The sequence below is a fragment of the Pseudophryne corroboree genome, chromosome 7, assembly GCF_028390025.1.
Source record: "Pseudophryne corroboree isolate aPseCor3 chromosome 7, aPseCor3.hap2, whole genome shotgun sequence".
Classification (NCBI taxonomy): Eukaryota; Metazoa; Chordata; class Amphibia; order Anura; family Myobatrachidae; genus Pseudophryne; species Pseudophryne corroboree.
The window spans coordinates 512,322,449-512,345,892 of NC_086450.1; the positions used below are offsets into that span (position 1 = coordinate 512,322,449).

Consider the following 23,444-nt stretch of genomic DNA (forward strand, 5'->3'; position numbering starts at 1 on the left):
AGGTAATGTATGTATAGGAGACGTTGTACCCGGTGCTGGTGTGATGCTGCCGTCCTCCTCTGTATGGGTGAGTGCGGGGTTTGCTCTTATATAGAGGTAATGTATGTATAGGAGACGTTGTACCCGGTGCTGGTGTGATGCTGCGTCCTCCTCTGTATGGGTGAGTGCGGGGTCTGCTCTTATATAGAGGTAATGTATGTATAGGAGACGTTGTACTCGGTGCTGGTGTGATGCTGCCGTCCTCCTCTGTATGGGTGAGTGCGGTGTCTGCTCTTATATAGAGGTAATGTATGTATAGGAGACGTTGTACCCGGCGCTGGTGTAATGGCTGCCGTCCTCCTCTGTATAGGTGAGTGCGGGGTCTGCTCTTATATAGAGGTAATGTATGTATAGGAGACGTTGTACCCGGTGCTGGTGTAATGGCTGCTGTCCTCCTCTGTATGGGTGAGTGCGGGGTCTGCTCTTATATAGAGGTAATGTATGTATAGGAGACGTTGTACCCGGTGCTGGTGTGATGCTGCCGTCCTTCTCTGTATGGGTGAGTGCGGGGTCTGCTCTTATATAGAGGTAATGTATGTATAGGAGACGTTGTACCCGGTGCTGGTGTGATGCTGCCGTCCTCCTCTGTATGGGTGAGTGCGGGGTCTGCTCTTATATAGAGGTAATGTATGTATAGGAGACGTTGTACCCGGTGCTGGTGTAATGGCTGCCGTCCTCCTCTGTATGGGTGAGTGCGGTGTCTGCTCCTATATAGAGGTAATGTATGTATAGGAGACGTTGTACCCGGTGCTGGTGTGATGCTGCCGTCCTCCTCTGTATGGGTGAGTGCGGGGTCTGCTCTTATATAGAGGTAATGTATGTATAGGAGACATTGTACCCGGTGCTGGTGTGATGCTGCCGTCCTCCTCTGTATGGGTGAGTGAGGGGTCTGTTCTTATATAGAGGTAATGTATGTATAGGAGACGCTGTACCCGTTGCTGGTGTGATGCTGCCGTCCTCCTCTGTATGGGTGAGTGCGGGGTCTGCTCTTATATAGAGGTAATGTATGTATAGGAGACGTTGTACCCGGTGCTGGTGTGATGCTGCCGTCCTCCTCTGTATGGGTGAGTGCGGGGTCTGCTCTTATATAGAGGTAATGTATGTATAGGAGACGTTGTACCCGGTGCTGGTGTGATGCTGCGTCCTCCTCTGTATGGGTGAGTGCGGGGTCTGCTCTTATATAGAGGTAATGTATGTATAGGAGACGTTGTACCCGGTGCTGGTGTGATGCTGCCGTCCTCCTCTGTATGGGTGAGTGCGGGGTCTGCTCTTATATAGAGGTAATGTATGTATAGGAGACGTTGTACCCGGTGCTGGTGTGATGCTGCCGTCCTCCTCTGTATGGGTGAGTGCGGGGTCTTCTCTTATATAGGGGTAATGTATGTATAGGAGACGTTGTACCCGGTGCTGGTGTGATGCTGCGTCCTCCTCTGTATGGGTGAGTGCGGGGTCTGCTCTTATATAGAGGTAATGTATGTATAGGAGACGTTGTACCCGGTGCTGGTGTGACGCTGCCGTCCTCCTCTGTATGGGTGAGTGCGGGGTCTGCTCTTATATAGAGGTAATGTATGTATAGGAGACGTTGTACCCGGTGCTGGTGTGATGCTGCCGTCCTCCACTGTATGGGTGAGTGCGGGGTCTGCTCTTATATAGAGGTAATGTATGTATAGGAGACGTTGTACCCGGTGCTGGTGTGATGCTGCCGTCCTCCTCTGTATGGGTGAGTGCGGGGTCTGCTCTTATATAGAGGTAATGTATGTATAGGAGACGTTGTACCCGGTGCTGGTGTGATGCTGCCGTCCTCCTCTGTATGGGTGAGTGCGGGGTCTGCTCTTATATAGAGGTAATGTATGTATGTATAGTAGACGTTGTACCCGGTGCTGGTGTAATGGCTGCTGTCCTCCTCTGTATGGGTGAGTGCGGGGTCTGCTCTTATATAGAGGTAATGTATGTATAGGAGACGTTGTACCAGGTGCTGGTGTGATGCTGCGTCCTCCTCTGTATGGGTGAGTGCGGGGTCTGCTCTTATATAGAGGTAATGTATGTATAGGAGACGTTGTACCCGGTGCTGGTGTGATGCTGCCGTCCTCCTCTGTATGGGTGAGTGCGGTGTCTGCTCTTATATAGAGGTAATGTATGTATAGGAGACGTTGTACCCGGTGCTGGTGTGACGCTGCCGTCCTCCTCTGTATGGGTGAGTGCGGGGTCTGCTCTTATATAGAGGTAATGTATGTATAGGAGACGTTGTACCCGGTGCTGGTGTGATGCTGCCGTCCTCCTCTGTATGGGTGAGTGCGGGGTCTGCTCTTATATAGAGGTAATGTATGTATAGGAGACGTTGTACCCGGTGCTGGTGTGATGCTGCGTCCTTCTCTGTATGGGTGAGTGCGGGGTCTGCTCTTATATAGAGGTAATGTATGTATAGGAGACGTTGTACCCGGTGCTGGTGTGATGCTGCGTCCTCCTCTGTATGGGTGAGTGCGGGGTCTGCTCTTATATAGAGGTAATGTATGTATAGGAGACATTGTACCCGGTGCTGGTGTGATGCTGCCGTCCTCCTCTGTATGGGTGAGTGCGGGGTCTGCTCTTATATAGAGGTAATGTATGTATAGGAGACGTTGTACCCGGTGCTGGTGTGATGCTGCCGTCCTCCTCTGTATGGGTGAGTGCGGGGTCTGCTCTTATATAGAGGTAATGTATGTATAGGAGACGTTGTACCCGGTGCTGGTGTGATGCTGCGTCCTTCTCTGTATGGGTGAGTGCGGGGTCTGCTCTTATATAGAGGTAATGTATGTATAGGAGACGTTGTACCCGGTGCTGGTGTGATGCTGCCGTCCTCCTCTGTATGGGTGAGTGAGGGGTCTGCTCTTATATAGAGGTAATGTATGTATAGGAGACGTTGTACCCGGTGCTGGTGTGATGCTGCGTCCTCCTCTGTATGGGTGAGTGCGGGGTCTGCTCTTATATAGAGGTAATGTATGTATAGGAGACATTGTACCCGGTGCTGGTGTGATGCTGCCGTCCTCCTCTGTATGGGTGAGTGCGGGGTCTGCTCTTATATAGAGGTAATGTATGTATAGGAGACGTTGTACCCGGTGCTGGTGTGATGCTGCCGTCCTCCTCTGTATGGGTGAGTGCGGTGTCTGCTCTTATATAGAGGTAATGTATGTATAGGAGACGTTGTACCCGGTGCTGGTGTGATGCTGCTTCCTCCTCTGTATGGGTGAGTGCGGGGTCTGCTCTTATATAGAGGTAATGTATGTATAGGAGACTTTGTACCCGGTGCTGGTGTGATGCTGCCGTCCTCCTCTGTATGGGTGAGTGCGGGGTCTGCTCTTATATAGAGGTAATGTATGTATAGGAGACGTTGTGCCCGGTGCTGGTGTGATGCTGCGTCCTCCTCTGTATGGGTGAGTGCGGGGTCTGCTCTTATATAGAGGTAATGTATGTATAGGAGACGTTGTACCCGGTGCTGGTGTGATGCTGCGTCCTCCTCTGTATGGGTGAGTGCGGGGTCTGCTCTTATATAGAGGTAATGTATGTATAGGAGACGTTGTACCCGGTGCTGGTGTGACGCTGCCGTCCTCCTCTGTATGGGTGAGTGCGGGATCTGCTCTTATATAGAGGTAATGTATGTATAGGAGACGTTGTACCCGGTGCTGGTGTGATGCTGCGTCCTCCTCTGTATGGGTGAGTGCGGGGTCTGCTCTTATATAGAGGTAATGTATGTATAGGAGACGTTGTACCCGGTGCTGGTGTGACGCTGCGTCCTCCTCTGTATGGGTGAGTGCGGGGTCTGCTCTTATATAGAGGTAATGTATGTATAGGAGACGTTGTACCCGGTGCTGGTGTGATGCTGCCGTCCTCCTCTGTATGGGTGAGTGCGGTGTCTGCTCTTATATAGAGGTAATGTATGTATAGGAGACGTTGTACCCGGTGCTGGTGTGATGCTGCGTCCTCCTCTATATGGGTGAGTGCGGGGTCTGCTCTTATATAGAGGTAATGTATGTATAGGAGACGTTGTACCCGGTGCTGGTGTGATGCTGCCGTCCTCCTCTGTATGGGTGAGTGCGGTGTCTGCTCTTATATAGAGGTAATGTATGTATAGGAGACGTTGTACCCGGTGCTGGTGTGATGCTGCGTCCTCCTCTGTATGGGTGAGTGCGGGGTCTGCTCTTATATAGAGGTAATGTATGTATAGGAGACGTTGTACCCGGTGCTGGTGTGATGCTGCCGTCCTCCTTTGTATGGGTGAGTGCGGGGTCTGCTCTTATATAGAGGTAATGTATGTATAGGAGACGTTGTACCCGGTGCTGGTGTGATGCTGCGTCCTCCTCTGTATGGGTGAGTGCGGGGTCTGCTCTTATATAGAGGTAATGTATGTATAGGAGACGTTGTACCCGGTGCTGGTGTGATGCTGCGTCCTCCTCTGTATGGGTGAGTGCGGTGTCTGCTCTTATATAGAGGTAATGTATGTATAGGAGACGTTGTACCCGGTGCTGGTGTGATGCTGCGTCCTCCTCTGTATGGGTGAGTGCGGGGTCTGCTCTTATATAGAGGTAATGTATGTATAGGAGACGTTGTACCCGGTGCTGGTGTGATGCTGCGTCCTCCTCTGTATGGGTGAGTGCGGGGTCTGCTCTTATATAGAGGTAATGTATGTATAGGAGACGTTGTACCCGGTGCTGGTGTGACGCTGCCGTCCTCCTCTGTATGGGTGAGTGCGGGGTCTGCTCTTATATAGAGGTAATGTATGTATAGGAGACGTTGTACCGGTGCTGGTGTGATGCTGCGTCCTCCTCTGTATGGGTGAGTGCGGGATCTGCTCTTATATAGAGGTAATGTATGTATAGGAGACATTGTACCTGGTGCTGGTGTGATGCTGCCGTCCTCCTTTGTATGGGTGAGTGCGGGGTCTGCTCTTATATAGAGGTAATGTATGTATAGGAGACGTTGTACCGGTGCTGGTGTGATGCTGCGTCCTCCTCTGTATGGGTGAGTGCGGGGTCTGCTCTTATATAGAGGTAATGTATGTATAGGAGACATTGTACCTGGTGCTGGTGTGATGCTGCCGTCCTCCTTTGTATGGGTGAGTGCGGGGTCTGCTCTTATATAGAGGTAATGTATGTATAGGAGACGTTGTACCGGTGCTGGTGTGATGCTGCGTCCTCCTCTGTATGGGTGAGTGCGGGATCTGCTCTTATATAGAGGTAATGTATGTATAGGAGACGTTGTACCCGGTGCTGGTGTGATGCTGCGTCCTCCTCTGTATGGGTGAGTGCGGGGTCTGCTCTTATATAGAGGTAATGTATGTATAGGAGACGTTGTACCCGGTGCTGGTGTGACGCTGCGTCCTCCTCTGTATGGGTGAGTGCGGGGTCTGCTCTTATATAGAGGTAATGTATGTATAGGAGACGTTGTACCCGGTGCTGGTGTGATGCTGCCGTCCTCCTCTGTATGGGTGAGTGCGGTGTCTGCTCTTATATAGAGGTAATGTATGTATAGGAGACGTTGTACCCGGTGCTGGTGTGATGCTGCGTCCTCCTCTATATGGGTGAGTGCGGGGTCTGCTCTTATATAGAGGTAATGTATGTATAGGAGACGTTGTACCCGGTGCTGGTGTGATGCTGCCGTCCTCCTCTGTATGGGTGAGTGCGGTGTCTGCTCTTATATAGAGGTAATGTATGTATAGGAGACGTTGTACCCGGTGCTGGTGTGATGCTGCGTCCTCCTCTGTATGGGTGAGTGCGGGGTCTGCTCTTATATAGAGGTAATGTATGTATAGGAGACGTTGTACCCGGTGCTGGTGTGATGCTGCCGTCCTCCTTTGTATGGGTGAGTGCGGGGTCTGCTCTTATATAGAGGTAATGTATGTATAGGAGACGTTGTACCCGGTGCTGGTGTGATGCTGCGTCCTCCTCTGTATGGGTGAGTGCGGGGTCTGCTCTTATATAGAGGTAATGTATGTATAGGAGACGTTGTACCCGGTGCTGGTGTGATGCTGCGTCCTCCTCTGTATGGGTGAGTGCGGTGTCTGCTCTTATATAGAGGTAATGTATGTATAGGAGACGTTGTACCCGGTGCTGGTGTGATGCTGCGTCCTCCTCTGTATGGGTGAGTGCGGGGTCTGCTCTTATATAGAGGTAATGTATGTATAGGAGACGTTGTACCCGGTGCTGGTGTGACGCTGCCGTCCTCCTCTGTATGGGTGAGTGCGGGGTCTGCTCTTATATAGAGGTAATGTATGTATAGGAGACGTTGTACCCGGTGCTGGTGTGATGCTGCCGTCCTCCTCTGTATGGGTGAGTGCGGGGTCTGCTCTTATATAGAGGTAATGTATGTATAGGAGACGTTGTACCCGGTGCTGGTGTGATGCTGCCGTCCTCCTCTGTATGGGTGAGTGCTTGGTCTGCTCTTATATAGAGGTAATGTATGTATAGGAGACGTTGTACCCGGTGCTGGTGTGATGCTGCGTCCTCCTCTGTATGGGTGAGTGCGGGGTCTGCTCTTATATAGAGGTAATGTATGTATAGGAGACGTTGTACCCGGCGCTGGTGTGATGCTGCGTCCTCCTCTGTATGGGTGAGTGCGGGGTCTGCTCTTATATAGAGGTAATGTATGTATAGGAGACGTTGTACCCGGTGCTGGTGTGATGCTGCGTCCTCCTCTGTATGGGTGAGTGCGGGGTCTGCTCTTATATAGAGGTAATGTATGTATAGGAGACGTTGTACCCGGTGCTGGTGTGATGCTGCCGTCCTCCTCTGTATGGGTGAGTGCGGGGTCTGCTTTTATATAAAGGTAATGTATGTATAGGAGACGTTGTACCCGGCGCTGGTGTGACGCTGCCGTCCTCCTCTGTATGGGTGAGTGCGGGGTCTGCTCTTATATAGAGGTAATGTATGTATAGGAGACGTTGTACCCGGTGCTGGTGTGATGCTGCCGTCCTCCTCTGTATGGGTGAGTGCGGGGTCATCTCTTATATAGAGGTAATGTATGTATAGGAGACGTTGTACCCGGTGCTGGTGTGATGCTGCGTCCTCCTCTGTATGGGTGAGTGCGGGGTCTGCTCTTATATAGAGGTAATGTATGTATAGGAGACGTTGTACCCGGTGCTGGTGTGATGCTGCGTCCTCCTCTGTATGGGTGAGTGCGGGGTCTGCTCTTATATAGAGGTAATGTATGTATAGGAGACGTTGTACCCGGTGCTGGTGTGATGCTGCCGTCCTCCTCTGTATGGGTGAGTGCGGGGTCTGCTTTTATATAAAGGTAATGTATGTATAGGAGACGTTGTACCCGGTGCTGGTGTGACGCTGCCGTCCTCCTCTGTATGGGTGAGTGCGGGGTCTGCTCTTATATAGAGGTAATGTATGTATAGGAGACGTTGTACCCGGTGCTGGTGTGATGCTGCCGTCCTCCTCTGTATGGGTGAGTGCGGGGTCTGCTCTTATATAGAGGTAATGTATGTATAGGAGACGTTGTACCCGGTGCTGGTGCGATGCTGCCGTCCTCCTCTGTATGGGTGAGTGCGGGGTCTGCTCTTATATAGATGTGATGTATGTATAGGAGACATTGTACCCGGTGCTGGTGTGATGCTACCGTCCTCCTCTGTATGGGTGAGTGAGGGGTCTGCTCTTATATAAAGGTAATGTATGTATAGGAGACGTTGTACCCGGTGCTGGTGTGATGCTGCCGTCCTCCTCTGTATGGGTGAGTGCTGGGTCTGCTCTTATATAGAGGTAATGTATGTATAGGAGACGTTGTACCCGGTGCTGGTGTGATGCTGCCGTCCTCCTCTGTATGGGTGAGTGCGGGGTCTCCTCTTATATAGAGATAATGTATGTATAGGAGACGTTGTACCCGGTGCTGGTGTGATGCTGCCGTCCTCCTCTGTATGGGTGAGTGCGGGGTCTGCTCTTATATAGAGGTAATGTATGTATAGGAGACGTTGTACCCGGTGCTGGTGTGATGCTGCGTCCTCCTCTGTATGGGTGAGTGCGGGGTCTGCTCTTATATAGAGGTAATGTATGTATAGGAGACGTTGTACCCGGTGCTGGTGTGATGCTGCCATCCTCCTCTGTATGGGTGAGTGCGGGGTCTGCTCTTATATAGAGGTAATGTATGTATAGGAGACGTTGTACCCGGTGCTGGTGTGACGCTGCCGTCCTCCTCTGTATGGGTGAGTGCGGGGTCTGCTCTTATATAGAGGTAATGTATGTATAGGAGACGTTGTACCCGGTGCTGGTGTGATGCTGCCGTCCTCCTCTGTATGGGTGAGTGCGGGGTCTGCTCTTATATAGAGGTAATGTATGTATAGGAGACGTTGTACCCGGTGCTGGTGTGATACTGCCGTCCTCCTCTGTATGGGTGAGTGCGGGGTCTGCTCTTATATAGAGGTAATGTATGTATAGGAGACGTTGTTCCCGGTGCTGGTGTGATACTGCCGTCCTCCTCTGTATGGGTGAGTGCGGGGTCTGCTCTTATATAGAGGTAATGTATGTATAGGAGACGTTGTACCCGGTGCTGGTGTGATGCTGCCGTCCTCCTCTGTATGGGTGAGTGCGGGGTCTGCTCTTATATAGAGGTAATGTATGTATAGGAGACGTTGTACCCGGTGCTGGTGTGATGCTGCGTCCTCCTCTGTATGGGTGAGTGCGGGGTCTGCTCTTATATAGAGGTAATGTATGTATAGGAGACGTTGTACCCGGTGCTGGTGTGATGCTGCGTCCTCCTCTGTATGGGTGAGTGCGGGGTCTGCTCTTATATAGAGGTAATGTATGTATAGGAGACATTGTACCCGGTGCTGGTGTGATGCTGCGTCCTCCTCTGTATGGGTGAGTGCTGGGTCTGCTCTTATAGAGAGGTAATGTATGTATAGGAGACATTGTACCTGGTGCTGGTGTGATGCTGCCGTCCTCCTCTGTATGGGTGAGTGCGGGGTCTGCTCTTATATAGAGGTAATGTATGTATAGGAGACGTTGTACCCGGTGCTGGTGTGATGCTGCCGTCCTCCTCTGTATGGGTGAGTGCGGGGTCTGCTCTTATATAGAGGTAATGTATGTATAGGAGACGTTGTACCCGGTGCTGGTGTGATGCTGCCGTCCTCCTCTGTATGGGTGAGTGCGGGGTCTGCTCTTATATAGAGGTAATGTATGTATAGGAGACATTGTACCTGGTGCTGGTGTGATGCTGCCGTCCTCCTCTGTATGGGTGAGTGCAGGGTCTGCTCTTATATAGAGGTAATGTATGTATAGGAGACGTTGTACCCGGTGCTGGTGTGATGCTGCGTCCTCCTCTGTATGGGTGAGTGCGGGGTCTGCTCTTATATAGAGGTAATGTATGTATAGGAGACGTTGTACCCGGTGCTGGTGTGATGCTGCCGTCCTCCTCTGTATGGGTGAGTGCGGGGTCTGCTCTTATATAGAGGTAATGTATGTATAGGAGACGTTGTACCCGGTGCTGGTGTGACGCTGCCGTCCTCCTCTGTATGGGTGAGTGCGGGGTTTGCTCTTATATAGAGGTAATGTATGTATAGGTGACGTTGTACCCGGTGCTGGTGTGATGCTGCGTCCTCCTCTGTATGGGTGAGTGCGGTGTCTGCTCTTATATAGAGGTAATGTATGTATAGGAGACGTTGTACCCGGTGCTGGTGTGATGCTGCCGTCCTCCTCTGTATGGGTGAGTGCGGGGTCTGCTCTTATATAGAGGTAATGTATGTATAGGAGACGTTGTACCCGGTGCTGGTGTGATGCTGCCGTCCTCCTCTGTATGGGTGAGTGCGGGGTCTGCTCTTATATAGAGGTAATGTATGTATAGGAGACGTTGTATCCGGTGCTGGTGTGATGCTGCTGTCCTCCTCTGTATGGGTGAGTGCGGGGTCTGCTCTTATATAGAGGTAATGTATGTATAGGAGACGTTGTACCCGGTGCTGGTGTGACGCTGCCGTCCTCCTCTGTATGGGTGAGTGCGGGGTCTGCTCTTATATAGAAATAATGTATGTATAGGAGACGTTGTACCCGGTGCTGGTGTGATGCTGCCGTCCTCCTCTGTATGGGTGAGTGCGGGGTCATCTCTTATATAGAGGTAATGTATGTATAGGAGACGTTGTACCCGGTGCTGGTGTGATGCTGCCGTCCTCCTCTGTATTGGTGATTGCGGGGTCTGCTCTTATATAGATGTAATGTATGTATAGGAGACATTGTACCCGGTGCTGGTGTGATGCTACCGTCCTCCTCTCTATGGGTGAGTGAGGGGTCTGCTCTTATATAGAGGTAATGTATGTATAGGAGACGTTGTACCCGGTGCTGGTGTGATGCTGCCGTCCTCCTCTGTATGGGTGAGTGCGGGGTCTGCTCTTATATAGAGGTAATGTATGTATGGGAGACATTGTACTCGGTGCTGGTGTGATGCTGCCGTCCTCCTCTGTATGGGTAAGTGCGGAGTCTGCTCTTATATAGGGATAATGTATTGTAACACTGTAACGGAACAAGGTGCAGTTTCCTGGGGTAAATGGCAGCAAGCAGCAGCTGAGGAATCACACAAGTCCAGTTTGTGGTGCAAGTGGCCACAACCAGTTTTATTAAGCAGAAAATAAAACAAACATCAAAAGAAAATACCTTGCCTGTCCGGCACTAACTAAACACAGGACGTTCCTAACTATCACTAAACAAAAACAGAGTTCTCCAGTAAACCCTGTATGGCTCACTTGCCTAAAGAAGCGTGTTTCTCTCTTCAGAGATCCTCCAGTCTCCTCAGGCAGTCTGCACACACTAATCAGGCCAGCAGCCCTATAACACTCTTACACAGCTGAAACCCTCATTAGCCTTCTGTGAGGCCAAAGACCCGAACTGGGCCCAATGTCTGGAACTTGCCCCATCTCTCTTTCAGGGCCATTATCCAGCTTTTCCAATAAACTGAAAAGGTTCTGACAAAACAAAACATTTTCCTAGCAGTTTTCATTTTTTTCTAATACATGTAAGACAAGAACCTGGGACAAACATACCTGCCCTCAAACACTATTCCAGTGTTCTTGTCACATTTCCCCCTCCGCTATTTCAACCTAGGGGCCGGAACACTTGTAGCACCAAAACAGAAGATGCGGGACAATGCATCTGCGTTGTCCAACTGTGTCTATGTTCGACAGTAAACGTAAAATCCTGCAATTCTAGAAACCATCTAGTTACACAAGCATTCTGACCTCTATTTACATCCATCCATTTTAAAGGGGCATGATCTGTCACTAGTCTGAATTGTCTACCCAAGAGGTAATATCTCAAGGTATCTAATGCCCATTTAATGGCCAAAGCCTCCTTTTCCACAATGGCATACCTTTTTTCATGCTCATTGAGCTTCCAACTCCGCTGACAGAGACAACCTATCTTTCCAGGGTTTGATTAAGTTAACATGGTAGATTTGTTCTGGTTTTCTCTTTCCCGGCTGGTATACTTTGTAATTAACCTCATTCACTTTTTCCCTAATCTCAAATGGACCCTGCCATTTAGCTAGGAACTTGCTTTCCACAGTGGGTACCAAAACAAGAACTCTATCTCCAGGAGCAAATTCCTGTATCTTGGCACTCCGGTTATATACCCTTGTTGAGCACTTTGGGCCTGTTCCATGTGCTCTCTGACAATAGGTACCACGGCTGCAATCCTATCCTGCATTTGTGTTACATGTCCATTAACGCTTCTATAAGGAGTGGGCTGTCCTTCCCACGTTTCTTTGGCAATGTCCAACAGCCCTCTGGGGTGTCTACCATACAACAAATCAAATGGAGAAAACCCCGTAGAGGACTGAGGAACTTCTCTGACGGCCATTAACAAGTAGGGCAACAAACAGTCCCAGTTTTTCCCATCTCTATCAACAACCTTTTTTAACATACTTTTTAATGTTTTATTGAACCTTTCTACCAACCCGTCAGTTTGGGGATGGTAGATGGACGTCCTGAGGTGAGTGACCTTAAATAATTTGCACAATTCTTTCATAATCCTTGACATAAATGGAGTACCTTGGTCAGTCAAAATTTCTACTAAAAACCTGCACCAGCTCCCTAGCTATCGCCTTGGTTGTGATAGTGCGTAAAGGGACAGCCTCATGATATCGAGTGGCATAGTTCATAATTACTAGGATATACTGATGGCCCCGAGCAGACTTTAACAAGGGCCCCACGAGATCCATGGCTATTCTGTCAAACGGGACCTCTATAATAGGCATGGGAACTAGTGGGCTCCTGAAATGTCTAGGGGCATGATACTGGCATTCAGGACAGGAAGAACAATATTCAGACACTTCTTTATAAACCACTGGCCAAAAGAACCTTTGTAAAACTCTTTCAGTGGTTTTTTCTGCCTCTAAATGTCCTGCTGTAACGTGACTATGAGCTAAATCTAGTACCGTTCTCCGATAAGGCTGGGGAACTACCAGCTGTTCCACCACATCCTCACCCCTTTTGACAATGTGGTACAATAGCTCATTACAGATGGCCATGTGGGGATACGTAACCCTGTCACCTGGTACCACAGGTTCCCCATTAACCATCTTAACATTCTCTCTAGCCTTTATTAAGGTAGGATCCTTTAACTGTTCAGATGCAAACAGATCCTTCTTTACCTTCAGGTCAGGCACACTTTCAGTTCTAACTACTATGTCTCTGTTTCCAGCAAGAGGGCCCTCACTGGACTCCCCATCTGTCACTTCCCCAGCCAAACTAGCAAAAGGAAATGGGTCACACGTACATTCATAAAATCACCGGTATTATCAACTGGCTCTTTACTTCTCACATCTGTTGATAAACGTGATTCCCACAGTTTACAAAAATGAGGAAATTAGGAAAATCCCTCCCTATTATGGCCTCATGCACCAAGGTGGGGACCAGTCCTACTTTAACAATTGCTGACCCACAACAAGTTCCTATATTCACTTCAGCAGTGACATAATGTTGGGTATCCCCATGTATGCAAGTTACCCCAATAGGTAATTGCTGGACCTTTAAGGGGTTCACTAACCGAGCTTTCACGAGGGTAACTAAACTTCCTGAATCTAGCAAGGCCTCTACCCGGTTACCCTCTAAGAACACGTTACACATTTGTTTTTCCAGCTCAGGTGAAGGTACCACAGTACAGGCTAACCTAGCAAAGAGACATTCTGCAACATTCAAAGGCAGCATCACATTGCATGGGTTCTTGCGTGACTGGGAAATTGGCAATAACATGACCTGGCATACCACACCTAAAACATTTAACCACATGATTATCAACCCATTTGGGCAGCATAGACCTTTCTAGCTCCATTGACCTGTCTCCAGGGCCAGTGTTTACAGTTTCTCCAGCCTTGCGTTCTCTTAACCGCCCAGCAACGTTTTCTCACAGAACAGTCTTACCAGTCTTTACTGAAGGGCGCTGTCGAGGATCTTTGGGTTGCTGGGTGGTCATCAGTAGTTCCTCTGCCGCCAAATACCTCTCTACCATGTCTACTAATTGGTCAGCAGTATCCGGATTTCCATGGCTCACCCACTTGCGCAGGACCACGGGCAAAGATCTCAAATAGTGGTCCATGATGACTTTCAACCATCTGGGGACCAGTTAATGTCTCTGGCTGTAACCATTTTTTTGTTAGCTGAATAAGGTCGTGCATCTGGGAGCGAGGAGGCTTCTCCATGGCGTACATCCAACGGTGCACCCGTTGTGCTCGTACTGACAGCGTGACTCCCAGGCGGGTCAGGATCTCAGTCTTTAGTTTATCATAGTCCTGAGCCTCAGCAGGGCTTAAATCAAAGTACGCTTTTTGGGGCTCACCTGACAGAAAAGGTACCAGCAGACTGGCCCACTGTGCTTTTGGCCAGATCTACCGCTCGGCAGTCCTTTCAAACGTGGTCAGGTAGGCCTCCACATCATCAGCCTCTGTCATTTTCTGCAGGAAGTGACTGGCCCGTATAGAACTACAGCTGGTTGGAGTACTGACTGCCACATCTCCAATCCGCGCTGCAAGGCTCTGCACCACTTCTGTTAAGGCCTCTCTATCCTGACACTGTTGCCTGTAAAGTTCGTCAATAGCCACCTGCTGCTGTCTCCTATTTTCCTCCATTGCCACCTGCTGCTGTCTGTTGGCCTCCTGCTGTAGTCTCCAATTTTCCTCCATTGCCACCTGCTGCTGTCTGTTGGCCTCCTGCTGAGCCGCTGTAGCTTGCAGCAGGGCTTTAAGCAGTTCCTCCATGTCGACAGATTTTTCAGGCGGCTTTGTAGCTGCTTTCACCCAGGACATATATCAAACCCTCAGGGGTGAGTCTCAGCAACTTCACACTGGGCTGTATCTGCATAAACCACCGTTTTCTGCAGGCCTCGTAAAGCTGCTGCTTTCACTTATGCGCAGAACGGAGTACTCGCATTCTCCACCAAGTTGTAACACTGTAAGGGAACAAGGTGCCGTTTCCTGGGGTAAATGGCAGCAAGCAGCAGCTGAGGAATCACACAAGTCCAGTTTGTGGTGCAACTGGCCACAACCAGTTTTATTAAGCAGAAAATAAAACAAACATCAAAAGAAAATACCTTGCCTGTCCGGCACTAACTAAACACAGGACGTTCCTAACTATCACTAAACAAAAACAGAGTTCTCCAGTAAACCCTGTATGGCTCACTTGCATAAAGAAGCGTGTTTCTCTCTTCAGAGATCCTCCAGTCTCCTCCTGCAGTCTGCACACACTAATCAGGCCAGCAGCCCTATAACACTCTTACACAGCCGAAACCCTGATTAGCCTTCTGTGAGGCCAAAGACCCGAACTGGGCCCAAGTCTGGAACTTGCCCTATCTCTCTTTCAGGGCCATTATCCAGCTTTTCCAATAAACTGAAAAGGTTCTGACAAAACAAAACATTTTCCTAGAAGTTTTAATTTTTTCTAATACATGTAAGACAACAACCTGGGACAAACATACCTGCCCTCAAACACTATTCCAGTGTTCTTGTCACAGTATGTATAGGAGATGTATATGGAGGATAACAGAGGAATTGGGTGAGATCCTGAGGAGTATATCGGCAGTAAGGTGGATTTATAGAGTAGATTGTGGAGTCTTTTTTTCCTCCACAGTTTTGACTTTAAGATGGTTAGGATAATACAAAGAAGATTTTTACGTATAATATATTCTTTGTATTTTTCTTATACTGTATATAGTCCTACTGTAACTCTGGCATATACTGGCGTATGACAGGAAATGCTCTGCCTCACCTCACCGCACGGCACTGGTGGACTGCATATGAATGGGGGGCGCCAGAGAATGTTTTGGCTTGGGGGAGAAAAATTCCTAGTTACGCCACTGGTAGAGGCCTCAGGTTGATGTCTTTCACACAAGATGCCTGCTGCGGCTTCCACATATTTACACACAGCAGCTGCATCCAAAAGAAGCCGTCACAGTGCCAATAGCGTCCACCTCCAAATCATCCTCCTGTATTCCCTATAATAAAGACGTAATCTGTCTATATGTAGCACATTAGATATATGAGGAATTGGTCTCTTTTTTTAATCTGAACATGTTAGGTCACAACCCGCGTGACACGTCCCCACTTCTTGTGTGTTACACACTCACATAATGATTAGACATATGGTGGCACCACATTCACTCACCTCACAATTTATGGGAAGACAATCTGACTAGACGATTACACGTTGAAGTACAACTCTACACTATAGGCAGCAGCTGAGACAGCGACAGGCTTTCACTTGAATCACGATCAAAAGTATAATATCTTGCTGGTGCACTTATGATATCACTCAGAGGCTACAATAACAGTCACCCACAGATGTAATCAGCTCAGTGTGTTTTATTCAGGGTCTTAACTAGGGTGGTGTGGACGGTGCTCAGCACACAGCACATTTGCCCTGTGGGCGCATAAGTCGCTTCCACCAGCGATCTCTGCTTATGTATATGTCGCCACCAGCTGCAGCATTGCCTGCTGTAATGTAGACTAGTAGCTGTGTGCCCGGCTCCTTCTCTGCCAGATGCACCGCTGCTAATATACATTGCAACACTGCAACTGCGTGGAGGACCAAGACGCTGGAAGAAGAGAAAGAGGCACCTTTCCCTTACATCACTGGCTTCATGTTCCGCAGAAACATCACGTGTAAGATTAGACATAAAACGACCAATCACAGCAGACCAGTATCTGATTGGACACCTGAGTTGGCACATCCCCGCCTCTCTGCCTAATTTTATTATTTTCATTGATTGATTATAAGCCCTCACGTGATGTTAGCCAATAGAATAATAAAAAAGCCACTAACTATGACATTTCATTTTAATTGTGATTACATATACATATTTATTGGTTTGTCTACGGGACCCCATTGCCGCTGTGTATTTGAAATAGCGGAATGAGACGCTGATTCATGTAAAACCTGTGTGCATATTTCTAATGAATGTGAAAGTATATTACAATAGAAAAAAACCCCAATAAAGTGTCAGGAAAAAAAAACCATGCATTCGCACTTTGGGAATCGAACCCAGGTCTCTGAGCATGGGGAGTGATACACTTCACCGCTCGGCCACAATGCCTCATGACAAATATGGGACTTGGTCGCTCACATACAGTACAGTACCTCTAATGTCAATGAACTACAGTATTGCTTTAACACATTTGTTGCGACTGTATACACTATTTTTATTTATTGATTTGGCAACGTCAATGAACTACAGTATTGCTTTAACACGTTAGTTGCATCTGTATACACTATTTTTATATATTGATTTGTCTATGGGACATGGATGCTCACATACAGTAACACGGCAATGGACCATTGCTTTAACACATTCGTTTGTGTCTGTATAAACTATTTATATTTATTTATTTTTTATTGACTCTCTCCGTCTGACCATTGGTCTGTGTGTACAGTCTACAGTAACATTACAGTCATCACTGACAATTTGCCAGAGCTTGTAGATAAATCTGCCGCAATTCACTCTACAGTACTGGATTAGTGGAGCATTAGCCACCCTGTGGTGGAGATGTGTATTGCATGCTAAGTATGCAGTCGTGTCTCAAGCAATATCAGAATTGTATCATATGTAAGTGTATGAATGACCCTTGCATGGGACAACGTGGCTGCTTACTGTAGCTGTGTCCCAAAGTTGACCTAAGTTTATCCAGAGAAATGGGAGAAGACATTTATGTTTAGGGGACAGATAGTGATCTCTTATCTTGTACCAGTCATACATGTTTGAGGGTGGAAAACTGAATACTTCATCCTCAAACTGGTCACTCTAGGCCAGGAGTAATAAATTAAAGGAGGATTTCACCTCTTAAGGAGAATGGAATGTCTGTGTTCCATCTGGGCTAAATGCCCCTCCCCTATCTACTGAGTTAAAGACTTGGGAGGACACGTTCCCTTACATGTCCAGTGTCCAGCAGTGAGCTAGTTAAGAAAAAACACAAAGGTGGAAGGGAGGAGTGGGGCTGCACAGTATAATTCCACCTCTCACTTAAAGCAAAGTGTTCATTCTCTGTGGGGATTCAGCTACGCTGGAAGTTAATCGATAAGCTCAATTGTGCAGACCCCCAAATCAGAATCCTAAATTCTCTGCATAAGTGTTAGGCTTCTGAATTATTATTTCAGGATTATTTTTCTTAGATTCATGTACTGTGTTTCTGTCCATATGTGTAGTCATATTTTTGTTATAATCAAACCTTGGATTATTTTGTTCGAATTAAAATATCATTAATTCTAGCGTATTCTCTGTGTCTCTTGGTGAATCTAATCTGTGAGCCTGGGAAGCCAAAGATATTAATGAAGTGTATGTGAGTGTGCAGCTAATAATTCTGGATACAGATAGCTGTAAAAGACTGTCTGGGGTCCATACGTTCATATTTTGTGGTTCTTTTGCTGGTGGCAGTTACCGGGTTTACATTAACCACACATGCTAAGGTAACCATAAATCACTGGTGGCGATTCTCAGGTTGACGTAACTGGTGAATCGCCCATCCAGTCTTGACACATATGATACAATAGAATAGCACAGAGGATTACTGGGTGAGTGTGAGTGAGATAACAGATACAGGAGGGTCAAAGCGTAAGCTGTAGAGAAGTCCTGTGGTAACACGATACAATAGAGGAGCATAGAAGGTGCCTGGGTGAGTGTGAGTGAGGTCACAGATACAGGAGGGTCAGAGCATAAGCTGGGGAGTAGTCCTGCAGTAACATATGATACTACAGAGAAGCACAGAGGAAGACTGGGTGAGTGTAATGTCACAGAGGATGACTGGGTGAGTGTGAGTGAGGTCACAGAGGATGACTGGGTGAGTGAGGTCACAGAGGATGACTGGGTGAGTGTGAGTGAGGTCACAGAGGATGACTGGGTGAGTGTGAGCGAGGTCACAGAGGATGACTGGGTGAGAGTGAATGAGGTCACAGAGGATGACTGGGTGAGTGTGAGTGAGGTCACAGAGGATGACTGGGTGAGTGTGAGCGAGGTCACAGAGGATGACTGGGTGAGAGTGAGTGAGGTCAAACACTTTGTATATCATCTGGATGTGCCTTCTTTGTTACAGGCCTGTCCTCTGTTGGCGCCTTCTTTGTGGACACTGAGAAGCCGATCATCTTCCGGAACAGCGCTCGCAGCTTTGGATACCAGGTTGTACAGCTGGATAAAAGGTGAGAGTGACCTGTCCCCTCCGCTATAGGGTGGATTATGTAGAAACCAAGTCACCAGCACTAAGCTGCAGACCTATAGTTTCTATGTCTCATTCCAGGGTGATTGTCAGCGCTCCCCTCCAGCAAGTGGCGATCAATAGAACTGGCCAGTTATATCGCTGCGATCCTGGCGCCAATGACTGCACTCCAATCACCATCACCGGTAATTATCTACTTGTAATTCTGAGGTGTATTATTGCAGGCCAACAGGATATAAAGTTATCTTCCCTATTTATTCAGTCTCATATATCCTGCTGTAAGCTCTGTGACCACTAGATGGCAGTAAACTCCTCCTGTTGGGCACATCAGACCTCCCTACTGCCTGGACTCTGACGCGGGGTGCGCTCCTCTTGTCTCTGTGCTGCCTCTGGTCTCCATGGCACTTACCTCATAGCTGCCAATCCCCTGCAGTAACTCGCCCCATAGCTGATAATCCTCTGCAGTAGCTCGCCCCATAGCTGCTATCCTCTGCAGAAGCTCACCCCATAGCTGCTAATCCTCTGCAGAAGCTCGCCCTGTAGCTGCTAATCCTCTACAGAAGCTCACCCCATAGCTGCCAATTGTCTACAGATGCTCGCCCCATAGCTGCTAATCCTCTGCAGAAGCTCGCCCCATAGCTGCTATGCTAATCCTCTGCAGTAGCTCGCCCCATAGCTGCTAATCCTCTGCAGAAGCTCGCCTCATAGCTGACAATCCACTACAGAAGCTCACACCATAGCTACTAATCCTCTACAGAAGCTCACACCATAGCTGACAATCCTCTGCCAAAGCTCACCCCATAGCTGCTAATCCTCTGCAGTAACTCGCTCCATAGCTGCTAATCCTCTACAGAAGCTCGCCCCATAGCTGCTAATCCTCTACAGAAGCTCGCTCCATAGCTGCTAATCCTCTACAGAAGCTCGCCCCATAGCTGCTAATCCTCTGCAGAAGCTCACCCCATAGCTGCTAATCCTCTGCAGTAACTCGCTCCATAGCTGCTAATCCTCTACAGAAGCTCACACCATAGCTGACAATCCTCTGCAGAAGCTCACCCCATAGCTGCTAATCGTCTACAGAAGCTCGCCCCATAGCTGCCAATTGTCTACAGATGCTCGCCCCATAGCTGCTAATCCTCTGCAGAAGCTCACCCCATAGCTGCTAATCCTCTGCAGAAGCTCACCCCATAGCTGCTAATCCTCTGCAGAAGCTCACCCCATAGCTGCTAATCCTCTGCAGAAGCTCGCCCCATAGCTGCTAATCCTCTACAGAAGCTCACACCATAGCTACTAATCCTCTACAGAAGCTCGCCCCATAGCTGACAATCCTCTACAGAAGATCACACCATAGCTATTATTCCTCTACAAAAGCTCGCCCCATAGCTGCTAATCCTCTGCAGAAGCTCACCCCACAGCTGCTAATCCTCTGCAGTAACTCGCTCCATAGCTGCTAATCCTCTGCAGTAGCTCGCCCCATAGCTGCTAATCCTCTGCAGAAGCTCGCCCCATAGCTGCTAATCGTCTACAGAAGCTCACCCCATAGCTGCCAATTGTCTACAGATGCTTGCCCCATAGCTGCTAATCCTCTGCAGAAGCTCACCCCATAGCTGCTAATCCTCTGCAGAAGCTCGCCCCATAGCTGCTAATCCTCTGCAGAAGCTCGCCCCATAGCTGCTAATCCTCTGCAGAAGCTCGCCCCATAGCTGCTAATCCTCTACAGAAGCTCACACCATAGCTACTAATCCTCTACAGAAGCTCGCCCCATAGCTGCCAATCCCCTGCAGAAGCTCGCCCCATAGCTGACAATCCTCTGCAGAAGCTCACCCCATAGCTGCTAATCCTCTGCAGAAGCTCACCCTGTAGCTGCCAATCCCCTGCAGAAGCTCGCCCCATAGCTGACAATCCTCTGCAGAAGCTAGCCCCATAGCTGACAATCCTCTGCAGAAGCTCACCCCATAGCTGCCAATCCCCTGCAGAAGCTCGCCCCATAGCTGCCAATCCTCTGCAGAAGCTCACCCCGTAGCTTACAATCCTCTGCAGAAGCTTGCCCCATAGCTGCTAATCCTCTGCAGAAGCTCGCCCTGTAGCTGTCAATCCCCTGCAGAAGCTCGCCCCATAGCTGCGAATCCTCCGCAGAAGCTCACCCCGTAGCTTACAATCCTCCGCAGAAGCTCACCACATAGCTGCTAATCCTCTACAGAAGCTCGCCCTGTAGCTGTCAATCCCCTGCGGAAGCTCACCCCATAGCTGCTAATCCTCTGCAGAAGCTCACCCCATAGCTGCTAATACTATGCAGAAGCTCGCCCTGTAGCTGTCAATCCCCTGCAGAAGCTCACCCCATAGCTGCCAATCCTCTGCAGAAGCTCGCCCCGTAGTTTACAATCCTCTGCAGAAGCTCGCCCCATAGCTGCTAATCCTCTGCAGAAGCTCACCCCATAGCTGCTAATCCTCTGCAGAAGCTCACCCCATAGCTGCTAATCCTCTGCAGAAGCTCGCCCTGTAGCTGTCAATCCCCTGCAAAAACTCACCCCATAGCTGCCAATCCTCTGCAGAAGCTCACCCCATAGCTGCCAATCTGGTGTAGAAGCTCGCCCCATAGCTGCTAATCCTCTACAGAAGCTCGCCCCATAGCTGACAATCCTCTGCAGAAGCTCACCCCATAGCTGACAATCCTCAGTACAAGCTCGCCCCATAGTTGCCAATCCCCTGCTGAAGCTCGCCCCCAAAGCTCCCAATCCTCTGCAGTAGCTCACCCCGTAACTGCCAATCGCAACATTCAGCCATTTTGATTGCCCGAAATGGCATTGGGGCTAATAGGATATCCCACTTTTCCCTAACTATCCCTACCCAAGGGCTTCGGTCCTGCAGAGTCATGGTCTCGGGTCTGGCCGGGTTTCCTCCTCTGTAGTGGCTCTCCAGCTAGGAATGCTGGGATTTGCTGGGGATTGCTGCTGTATCTTCCAGTGCCATCAGGCGCGAGCTGTACTCGGGTTTTTATCCAGCCGTTGCCTGTAGCGCCGACTTAATCCACCAACGTGTTTCACATCTCAAGCAAGCCTGGGAGCTATAGGCAACGGCTGAAATAAAACCAGAGGAGGAAACCCTGTCGGACCTGAGTTCTTAACTCTGCAGGACCAAAGGCTAAGTTTGCTCACCAAGTGGTGGATGTATCAAGCAGTTTAAAGAGTGGAGAAGTTGCCCATAGCAACCAATCAGTTTTTAGGTAGCATTTATCATGTACATTTCACTAAATCATAGATGGCTGGTTGCTACAGGGAACTTCTCCACTGACTGATACATCAACCCCCAAGTCTATCACTTACAGTAACGGTCTCTCCAATCAGACCCCAATAATGGATCCTTGATGTGCTGGTATGAAATAGAGTCTACTACACATTGTGTATTCCAGACAGAACTAACATGGCGGCACAGTGGCCCTCAGTATATAGGGAGAGCGCTTCTCAGCATGGCGGCACAGTGGCCCTCAGTATATAGGGAGAGCGCTTCTCAGCATGGCGGCACAGTGGTCCTCAGTATATAGGGAGAGCGCTCCTCAGCATGGCGGTACAGAGGCCCTCAGTATATAGGGAGAGCGCTTCTCAGCATGGCGGCACAGTGGCCCTCTGTATATAGGGAGAGCGCTTCTCAGCATGGCGGCACAGTGGCCCTCAGTATATAGGGAGAGCGCTCCTCAGCATGGCGGTACAGAGGCCCTCAGTATATAGGGAGAGCGCTTCTCAGCATGGTGGTACAGTGGCCCTCAGTATATAGGGAGAGCGCTCCTCAGCATGGCGGTACAGCGGCCCTCTGTATATAGGGAGAGCGCTTCTCAGCATGGCGGTACAGCGGCCCTCAGTATATAGGGAGAGCGCTCCTCAGCATTGTGGTACAGCGGCCCTCTGTATATAGGGAGAACGCTTCTCAGCATGGCGGTACAGCGGCCCTCAGTATATAGGGAGAGCACTTCTCAGCATGGCGGTACAGCGGCCCTCAGTGTATAGGGAGAGCGCTTCTCAGCATGGTGGTACAGCGGCCCTCTGTATACAGGGAGAGCGCTTATCAGCATGGTGGTACAGCGGCCCTCTGTATACAGGGAGAGCGCTTCTCAGCATGGTGGTACAGCGGCCCTCAGTATATAGGGAGAGCGCTTCTCAGCATGGCGGTACAGAGGCCCTCAGTATATAGGGAGAGCACTTCTCAGCATGGTGGTACAGCGGCCCTCAGTATACAGGGAGAGCGCTTCTTAGCATGGTGGTACAGCGGCCCTCTGTATATAGGGAGAGCGCTTCTCAGCATGGCGGTACAGAGGCCCTCAGTATATAGGGAGAGCGCTTCTCAGCATGGCGGTACAGAGGCCCTCAGTATATAGGGAGAGCGCTTCTCAGCATGGTGGTACAGCGGCCCTCAGTATGCAGGGAGAGCGCTTCTCAGCTTGGCGGTACAGCGGCCCTCTGTATATAGGGAGAGCGCTTCTCAGCATGGCGGTACAGAGGCCCTCAGTATATAGGGAGAACGCTTCTCAGCATGGCGGTACAGCGGCCCTCAGTATGGCAGTATAGACGCCCTAAGTGGGAGGGAGAACGGCCCTCAGTGGGGTCACTCACATCTCATATGAAGAGCAGTCTCTTCGTTCAGCAGCATTCTCTATACACAGCAGTAGCACCTCCGCTATCACCACAAATACCTGTGTATATATTATCATCACGTACTATATGTAAGGATAACAACATGACATCACAAGCGTGTACCCGTGTCTGTGT

At 49.3% G+C, this 23,444-nt stretch overlaps 1 protein-coding gene across 1 annotated transcript in view; it reads left to right on the forward strand.

The window, feature by feature from the left end:
- Window positions 1–686: 686 nt before the first annotated feature.
- The window catches only part of LOC134945905 (integrin alpha-M-like), a 234,564-nt gene continuing 211,806 nt past the window's right edge, over window positions 687–23,444 (forward strand). The window contains exons 1-3 of the mRNA XM_063935462.1: window positions 687–727; window positions 18,568–18,670; window positions 18,769–18,872. Coding sequence (XP_063791532.1) covers window positions 703–727; window positions 18,568–18,670; window positions 18,769–18,872 — 232 coding nt within the window. The 5' untranslated portion in view covers window positions 687–702. The remainder of the gene's footprint in view (window positions 728–18,567; window positions 18,671–18,768; window positions 18,873–23,444) is intronic.